At 34.3% G+C, this 10156-nt stretch overlaps 1 protein-coding gene across 3 annotated transcripts; it reads left to right on the top strand.

Moving 5' to 3' along the window:
- Window positions 1-248: 248 nt before the first annotated feature.
- LOC306856365 (lung adenoma susceptibility protein 2-like) lies at window positions 249-10130 on the top strand. 3 transcript variants are annotated; one of them, XR_013783009.1, is made up of 9 exons: window positions 249-375; window positions 1337-1620; window positions 2946-3689; window positions 4582-4726; window positions 4932-4998; window positions 5081-5269; window positions 8394-8449; window positions 8537-9687; window positions 9946-10130. XR_013783009.1 is itself a non-coding variant. In XM_079395614.1 (8 exons), exons 2-8 carry the CDS (start codon window positions 1359-1361, stop codon window positions 8670-8672), a joined length of 1599 nt encoding a protein of 532 aa, XP_079251740.1. In that variant the 5' UTR covers window positions 249-375; window positions 1337-1358; the 3' UTR covers window positions 8673-10110. The 3 variants fall into 3 exon arrangements, 2 of the variants coding, with proteins under 2 accessions (XP_079251740.1, XP_079251739.1); XM_079395614.1 differs by having other exon boundaries at window positions 8537-10110; XM_079395613.1 differs by having other exon boundaries at window positions 255-375; window positions 8394-8458; window positions 8537-10109.
- Window positions 10131-10156: the final 26 nt, after the last annotated feature.

Raw genomic sequence — 10156 nt, 5'->3', positions numbered from 1 at the left:
CAACAATTTAAACCATTTATTATTGCTTTCCTGTCACTCATACATGTTTAGAGTGATTTTAAGGAGATAAATCACATTTCGGTTTGTTTCCAGACCATTTCGCTCATTTAATTTCAGTGGCGCAGCTAATGAGCGTAGAACATTTTGAGAAGTCATATGTGCAGCCGCGCATGCGCAGCTCGCAAACGCTCGTCTGAGTGGAGCAGCTAGCGAGCATAGAGCGCCTAGAGAAGGTCACGTGACTCCGTGCGCATGCGCAGAGCTGCTGGCGGTTGTCTGAGTGATTTGAGTTTTCTGAACGGATTCTTCTAATCAACTTTACTTTAATTTTTCCTCACTTTCGCTTTCTGTTCGTGATCTGCAGTGGATTCATCTGTGAGTTTCTGTTTTTGGTCAATTCACCCGTGATGTAGGAAAGTGAAAGTTAAAACCGATTCAAAACATTCGCGAAGTTAAGGTTATATGATCTTTATTTACCTCATTAAAGACATTAAACGTATTGTGCTACATTAATAAAATGTCTTTAAGGTCTGTTTCCAGCTGACATTATGCGACAGAAACTAGATTTGACTAATCTTACTAAACTATTAAATCTAGTTTATTAATTTTTTAGATGCCACGAACCCCGAAATATGATCATCCCACTCTAAAATATTAAAGACTATTAAAAGTATCAAATTAAAACAAAATAATAATAATTTAGATATGTGTAGAGTAAAATTAGGAAAAATGCTAATTATAGTACTGTAGTTTTTACTTGCATTATAAACACTGTCTGTGACCAATTTATCTGTTTTATTATTTACTTGTTTTTTTTTCATTTATGTTGAGTATAATCTAGTTTGTGTTATTATTATTAGTAGTATTTAATGTATGTAAGTGCATAATGAATATGTGAGTGCTTGTGCACCTGTTCAGGTGTTCTTTTGATACTCTATGGTTAGTTTTTGTAGGGTCATAAATAAGAAAAGTCAATAAAAAAATTATAGTACTGTACTGGTAAGTGTATTATTTATAATATTTTATTTATTGTAATCAACTTTTACTTTTATTTTAATACATTTAGATTAAGGTTATTTTTTACTACTAAATTATATTTAATCATTTATGTTATTATTTTTCATAGCTAGAAATGTCATGCAACTTGTACATTGGTTGACAGTTATTTTTAATTTTTTGCTATTTAATCTTTTTTATTATGTCTAATTTTTCATAGCTAGAATGTCATGCAACTTTTATACATGCTGTCACCCGTCAATAGGCTTGAGAACCCTGAATTATGAAATGCATACTCTGTGTTAATGACACGTTGATGTAAGTGTATGTGTTTTTGCAGAGCGCTGTGAGTCCAGCGTGTGATGATGGCGTCTGAAGAAGGTCTGATGTCTCCTGAGTCGAGCGTCACGTCTCTGCTGGCCACTTCAGGACTCCTGCAGAGCTCCTTGCATCCGGAGCCCGTCCCCGCCATCAAATACAGAGACAGACACTACATCTCAGCATCAGAGGCTCTGGACGCGTACATCTCTGACTTCCAGAGGAGTCTGCGAGACGCTGAGACGACAACCGGGAAACTTGAGCTGCCCAAAGAGATTACAAAACCTCATCCCAGAAACAGAGACGGTAAAGCATCACATTAAATACAAATGAATCATGTTTTAAGGCACATTCTAGGTTATGAATAACATGCTGTCAATCACCACAGACAGCTGTGAGAAACCAGCACCAGTGTACGATTACACTATCACTGCGATATTATTATAGTTTCAATTATTATTATAGACTTTTATTTTCATGTTTCATTCTAATTTTAGTTAAACTTTTGTTATTTTTTTTTTAATTTTGTAAATATGGCGATGTAGTTTTTATCTTGCTCTCCTGTGATGCACTTTGGTCAGGCTGTTGTAAAAGGGCTATACTTCAACTTGAATGTTTTATTTGATTATTTTTTTATTTTATATTCAGTTAACTTATTTCAAGTAGCAAAACTGTATTTTTATATTTTTAGTTATAGTTTAATAACTGATCAGTACAGTGTTATTTTAGTCTAATTAATATGCTATTTATTATGCTTTAACTTTATTATTATTATTGTTGTTGATGCTGATATTTATAATTTTTATATTTATTGTATTAGTAGTATTTATTTAAATTTTAGTTACACATATTTATTTTACTTTCAGTTATTTGATTTCAATTAATCAAAATGCAATTTAATAGTTTTATTAACAATAACAACATTAGGAGGCAGTCGGTTCTCTTGATTTCATGCATAACATAATTTTGTTGTGTTTTTATTACTTTTTAAATATTTATTTAATTTTTATTAATATTTATTTCAATTTTACTTTTAGTAATTTGTGACCCTGCAGCACAAAAGCAGTCAACAGTAACACAGGTATATCTGTAGCAATAACCAACAATACATTGTATGGATCAAAATTATACATTTCTCTTTTATGACAAAAATCATTAGGATATTAAATAAAGATTATGTTAATGTTCCATGAAGATATTTTGTAAATTTCCTACTGTAAATATATCTAAACTTAATTTCTGATTAGTAATATGCATTGCTAATAACTTCATTTGAACAACTTTAAAGGAGATTTTCTCAATATTTAGATTTTTTTGCAGATTTTTAAATAGTTGTATCTCAGCCAAATATTGTCTGATCATAACAAACCATACATCAGTGGAAAGATTATTTATTCAGCTTATTCAATTTCCAAAAATTTACCCTCATGACTGGTTTTGTGCTCCAGGGTCACATTTTAGTACTTGAACTTATTTTATTTTATTTTAGTTAACTTTAATTTGTTTAGTTTTTTCCCCATTTCAGTTAACATTTATGTTAGTTCAGTTAACCAAAATAATACATCAGCTGTGTCAGTTCTCTTGATTTCACGCATAACATCCAGTGGTTTTATTTGCATTGACGTGTGCAGTACTGAAGACGAGTTTGACGGATGAAGAGCTGATCTTCTTGAACATTCCCGTCCGGAACAGAGATTCGGATCGGCTCAGTATGACCACTGATGACCTCCTGGCTCTCCCAAATGACGGCTCTCTCCCGGTGACCCACACCTCGGCCCTCCTCTCCCGCTCTGGGAGTTTTCCATTGGGATTGAGCTTCAACTCTAGCTCCCGGTCGCACTCCCGGCCGCACTCCCGGCCCATTATGGTCCATAAACAGCGTCCCATTCCAGCAGCGAGCAGGAAATCTCTCCCTGTGGATAATTTACTGTTGACCCGTTTGCGGTCACACCGTCAAGCTCCTCCCCCCAGCATCCCACCAGCCAATCGGCCGCTTCCACCTGACACGCCCAGATCCAGTCATCTCCCGCGCTGGATGACCAGCCAGAAATCCGAAATGGATTTTTCCGGGATGACCAGCGTTCCTGAGCTGAAGTACCCGGTGTGGCTGAGACAGTGTGAAGAATCCTCAGACGGCCGGCAGAGCGATCGTCCTCTTCCTCCCAGAGTTCCTTCGTGGGTTGGAGAACTGGAAGAGTCCAGTGGAGAACGGCAATCAGACACTAGAGGTCAGCGAGGTGTCAAAGGTCACGCAGGAGAGCCGTATGGATCCCAGTCTATCGGTCAGTGCAGTCTGAGAGATCTGCGTTTAGAGTTTGAGCAGAAACTCCAGGCAGCGAAGAGAGGACCGATTCATGAAGGACCACTTTTCAAAGGTTTGACAGTTTAAACAAACACCACCACCTACTGTTCAGAGGAATATTTCATCCAAAAATGGAAATAAAATTATGTATTTTTAAAGTTTTATATATTATTATGTATTCACTTTCATGGTGTTATGTATTTATTTCAGTTTTAGTAATTAAGTTCTTCGACTTGGCAATGTCTTAGCAAGAGACTGAAATAATACGTTTTTAATGTTTTATTTTATTTCAGTACTTTATTAATATTTTTTATTATTAATATTATCATTAATATAAAATTATTCATATTTTGAATGTTTTATTTTTATATTTTCCACTTTTCCATCCATTTAAATTTTAGTTTTAGCTGTGTTTTGATTGGTTTCAATCGTTTTTTTCATATTTTTGTTCATTTTTAACACGGGTTTAGTTATGATAGTACTTCAACTTAAATTAAATTAAAATGAGAAATGTTGTCTTGGCAACAAACTGAAATTGTATTTTATTTCTGTTTAATAGTATAATCCATATATTTATTTCATTTTATTTATTTATATATTTTTATTTCCCCCCGATTTTTCCAGTAAATTACATTTAAAAAATACATTTTAGTTTAGCTTTGTGTTTTTATTGGTTTCAATAATAAAAAAAAATATTAATTATTTAATAAAAAAATTTTTATTAATACTTTGATTAATTTTTATTTTAGTTTTAGTCATTTTGCTACTTCAGATTAAACTACATGAAAATTAGAAATTGAACGGAAATCAACTAAGTGAATTAAGTTTTATTATAATAAATTCAATTTAAATGAATGAAAATGCTTAAAAAAATTTTTTTAATATATTAGTTTTAGTTTTAGACACTGCCTCCATGTCATTCCAGACAAAACCTTCATTAGTCTCTTGTGTTTCTCTCTGTTCAGCTGATAAGATTGGTCCTCTGATCTTCAGAGCCGAGCAGATGTTAAACTCTCCTTCTTTTGAGCCGGTGAAGAAGCACAATAGTTCAGGAGATACGGAGGATGCTCTGGACGCGGACCGATCCTGGGACAATCCACCTGTGACGTTGTGAGTGATGGACAGTGATGATATTTTCACATTGAATCTCAAGAAACCTCTATTATTTATTGGCAAATATGTGTCTTTGGTTCTTAAAAGCAATGCAAAGGTCATGGATTGATTCTCAGGGAATGCATGAATGAATGCAGCCTAAATTGCTTTGAATAAAAGCATCTCGTAAATGTAAATATAAAACATGTCCTACTGTCTGTAGTAAATCTCCAGTGCCAGTGGGTGGCGCTGATGAACCTCCAGTGCCTGAGGAACTTCAGAGGAGCAAGGTACAGTATGTGACAGTCATTATGATGTCTTCTCTTCATTTAAACTCAATGCTCTTCAGAGTAAATCTGTGTCTGTCTCCAGTCTGCAGCTTCCTGTTCATCAGGATACAGCAGCAGAAAGCATCCGGGTCCCGTGGAGGCTCTCAAACACATGCTGTTCCGCCTGCAGGCCGTCGAGCACAACATCAGCCAATCATACGCCTCCGGTGACGCCAAAACCACTGCATCTTCAGCCTCAGCCTCACAGCTGGAAAGAGACACACCGCAGCCGGTGAATGGAAAACCTGCGTTGCTCCTGTTATAATTGACAAAGCTGTCAGTTTCATTGGTTAATATGGTGATCTAGTTTGTCACATTGTGACAGATGTTAGTAAGAACAGTATAAGAATGACTTTTTTATGTATCGGGCAATATACAAAACAACTTACAAAACAAGAAATGTATTCATAAATTATCAATATTATACTTTTTGTATAAAGATGCAATAGCAAACTATGGAAGCCACAGTATAAAAAAAAGATAATTAATTCAGACCTTTTTCTTGCAATTCTGAGAAAAAAAGTCCAAACTGTGAAATAAAAAGTCACAATTACCCTTTTTTTGTGACGGAACAGAATTCAATTCAATATACTTTATTGTCCCCAAAACGGAAATTTGTCTTGGATTTGCGAGATGTAAAGATGTAAAGTTCTCTCAGTTCGGAATTTATATTTCACAGTTTTGACTTTTTCAGAATCGTGAGAGAGAAAATTCACAATTTAAAAAAAAAAAATTATTTAACCAGGAAATTTAAAAACTCTTGAGATTTAAAATCTCATTTACAAGAGGGTCCTGGCCAAGATAGGCAGCACATTTAGTTACACATAAAACAATGACATACACAATTCACTCAAAACATTTACAATCAGGTGACTCTACAACTAGATCCTTTAAAATGCATCTAAAATCATTTAGTGATACCAACTCTTTTAAGCATAACTTAGCTTGTAATTGATTCCAATCAAAGGGAGCGGCATAACTGAATGCCCGTTTACCCATATTAGTACGAACTATAGGGATGCTTAAAAGATAATAGTCCTGTGAGCGAAGCCCATAATTCTTTACATCTTTTTGAAAGATATTCTGCTGTAAATATGAGGGAAGTAAACCTAAAATGACTTTATATATAAATAAATAGCAATGCTTAAGTCTACGGGATGACAATCCCGGCCATCCAACCCGAGAGTACAAAGAACAATGATGAGTAAGGGCTTTTGAATTTGTGATGAACCTTAATGCTCCATGATAAACCGAATCCAACGCCTGTAAACAATGCTTAGGTGCCTGAATATATATGATATCACAGTAATCCAACACTGACAAAAATGTAGCTGCTACCAATCTCTTCCTTGCTGCAAGAGAGACACAATACTTGACTCTAAAAAAAGGCCCAGTTTCTACTTTAATTTCATCACAAGATTCTGAATATGAGGCCCAAAAGAAAGATAATCATCTATTAAAAACCCAGGTATTTATACTTAGATACTACTTCAATTTCCAAACCCTGAGTAATTGAGCATAAGTTTGAATGTGCAGACTTTCTTTTTGTAAACATCATAAATTTAGATTTCTCTGCATTTAGAACAAGTTTTAATTTGCTCAGTGTATGCTGAACTGCATCAAAATCAGATTGAAGATGATTCACAGCCTGGTCCAATGTTGGTGCAGAAGAGTAAATCACCATATCATCAGCATATAGGTGAAAACTATTCCCAATATTATTAATATATAAAATAAATAATAATGGCCCGAGAACCGATCCCTGTGGTACGCCGATCTTTACATTCCGAGTACTAGAAGTGAGTCCCTCTATATTTATACATTGAGATCTATCCGATAAGTAATTAACAAACCATCCAACAGTATTTACTGATAATAAACCTACGCTAAGTAGCCTCTGCTTCAAAATTTCATGATCTACGAGATCAAAAGCCTTAGATAAATCAATAAAAAGAGCAGCACTATGGTTTTTATTATCCAATGAAACCATTAAATCATTTAATACTTTTATAATTGCTGTGTATGTACTGTGTTTTTTCCTAAAACCGGATTGGAACTCTGATAAGACATTTTTAGAAGATAGAAACTCTTTTAATTGATCATTTACAAGCGATTCCAAAACCTTTGATAAAACAGACAATTTCGAAATAGGCCTATAATTATTCAATACAGTTGGATCACCCCCTTTAAATAATGGCCGAACATAAGCAGTTTTCCAGATAGAAGGAATTTCATTTGTAGATAAAGAAAGATTAAAAAGATAGGTTAGTGGTGGCGCAATAATATCAGCTGCCAACTTTAAGAAATGTGGATCCAACTTATCTGGACCAGCCTGTTTCCTACTATCTTTAAGTGCCTTATTAACCTCTGAAACTAGATTAAAATCAAATAATTGATCTACTTTATAATGATTTCCACTAGAGTAAACACTTAAGGAATTATCATGGGACTCATGAAGTGAACCAATGGCCACAAAATGTTCATTTAAACAATCTATTATCTTAGCTTTATCCACAATTTTATATGAATCCTTAATAATACATGATGGAGAATCTGAATTTGAATGACTTCCAATGAGACTTTTAATATTTTTTATCATTATAACCAACAATGCTAATGTTCTTATTTGAAATATAATTTTTTAACCATGTCTCTGATAGAACCATAATATCTGCATCAGTTGTATCTGCCCAGATACGTAACATATCCAACTTTGTGAGTAAACTGCGAACATTTAAATGAACAATCCCAAGACCAGTCCTTGATTTAAAATCAGAAGGTGTGTTAAAACTTGTGACAACATCAGGACCTGGATTCGGTCGAATACTTCCAGAAATCAGATAAGCGCCCTCTTCAGTTTAGATTTCTTGGATAATTTTTCCTCCTTTAAGTTCCTGAAAAAAACCAGTGAACTACCTGGAGTAACAATTAAATATTCTTGCACAACCATGATTCTGGCAAACCTTATCAAGTGCACAGAATCGAAGCTACTAAATAAAAAAGAAAATAGTGGGGTAACACTCGTTATATTTTCGAGCGTGCCCTTTTTCAGACAATTATCAACTGAGCATGTAGAACTTACACGGAATTGTTCTACTCCGTGAAAACCTCCACTACAGCTCATCATAAAGAAAAAAAGAAATAATACAAAAAAGTATAATGCCATTTTAACTTATTCCTGATTTTGACACAAGTATACAATTTGTTGGTAAAAATTGTCCAGTATGTCCCAAAACAATTTCCTAAAATAAAATAAAATAAAATAAAATAATGAATGCAGTATATTCTTCTGAAGAAGTCATACTATAAAGCTGATGTTTGGTGTTATTGATGACCAAACAAATGCTTTTTTGAAGGTTCCTCAGCAGGAAACAGAAGAAACTGAGCTGGGAAATGTGGAGTCATTACAGAGGTCAGGAGGGTCAGTGGAGCCGCGTTGATCTCGTATCATGAATTCAAGCTGGTTCAGTGTTGTTGATCTCATATCTTGTTTTCTCAGAGCTCTTCATCACGTGGACAGACTGAAGACACTTGTGGAAGACATGAACGAGAGGAAGGCCAGAGCAGAGGATGATGGGACAGATTATACAGACACTCCTGCAGCTAACTGGGCCAGAATCAATAAACGCTTGTGAATCAGAAATCACAAGCCTCATTATCCTGCAGACACAGAGGTTTCATTGATCATATTAGCTTAAAAAGCGGATTCTGCTTTAAAGGATCTTTAAAACCTCACATGCTTTTACCGGCAATGAGCAGCATTTGATCTAATCAGTCAGAAATTGCTCAAGTGTTAGTTTATCTAAAGTGTGTTTACATGCAGGTCACGGACTAATATCAGTTCATTTAGTTTTGCAATGTTGTCTTGATCACTGACTGGAACAATAATATATTGATTCTTAGCTACTGAGGCTGATGTTCTGTGTGCATTTATTTTACTTCACACTAATTATTCAGAAGTTGTATGAAAATACTTACATTTAAATTCTTGTGTGCTTTAAAAGAAAAAACTCAAGGGTTTGGAACCAGAGAGAGAGAGATATTAAATGACAGAATGGTCATTTTTAGTGAATCATTTCCTTTAACGCTGGCTTCCTTGCAATCATTCTCGTTTAAGCAAATGCCTGATATTTATTTTAAGGTTGCTCTATTGTTCTTTGTGTTGCAATAAACATTTAACTATTTAAACATACAAAATCAAACAAGCAACTAAACTTTTATAGAAGCCCGGTCTCATAAAAATGCGTATAAATACAATAGTACACCAAATAAAAACTTGTAGTTTTGATACGCAAAAATGGACTGGCTTATATATAAAATGCAGTTTTCGCTTGTATATGATACGCATCTACCCCACAACCCTAATCCAACCCATCGCATAGGATATGCAACCCAAAGTCTATTTTTGCGTATCAATACTGCGAGTTATTATATGGCGTACTATTTATGCGCACTTTCATGAGATTGAGTTGGAGCTATTTAACCAAGCAAAACAGTTTTCAGGGACATTTAACGGTTGAGAAAGAGCTTTATTACCAAGTACTATTTCTATTATTCTATATTGTTGTAATTTCTAACAAAAATTGTATTAAGTGGTTAGGTATTTTATTATATTTTTAGTTCTTTTCTTTTTATTGTATTTAAGTCGAGGTCTTCACTGGGGATATTTCCCCGGGGCTCATCCACTTTAGACATTCTACTAACTGTAAGTAACTTACATGTCAACTAGCAGTCATTAGAGTATTAGTAGACTGTCTGCTTAATATCTTCTAACACTTTATTTTGATGCGTCCACAACATGCTATCAGAAACTTTGCAAGTATATGTCAACTTATTCTACTAACCCTTAACCTACCCTATACTGAGAGTTAGCAGACATGTAGATGCAAAGTTACTTATAGTTAGTAGAATGTCTAAAGTGGACTAATGAAATAAAGACATACAAGTGGCATAACAACTGAATTTTTTTTCTCAAATTTTATTGCAATCAGATGAAGCAGGAGCAGCCAGCAGAGGATTTCGCTTGCTCTTAAATCCTTTCTCAAATGTCACAAATAAAACAAAGATTTCTGCAAAAAGAATGATTCATTATCAACTGAGAATTTGTTATTCATATGGT

Source organism: Barbus barbus, assembly GCF_936440315.1.
Source record: "Barbus barbus genome assembly, chromosome: 36".
Lineage (NCBI taxonomy): Eukaryota > Metazoa > Chordata > Actinopteri > Cypriniformes > Cyprinidae > Barbus > Barbus barbus.
Note: the sequence above shows the minus strand (reverse complement) of the source record. Positions and strands in the feature narration are given on the sequence as shown.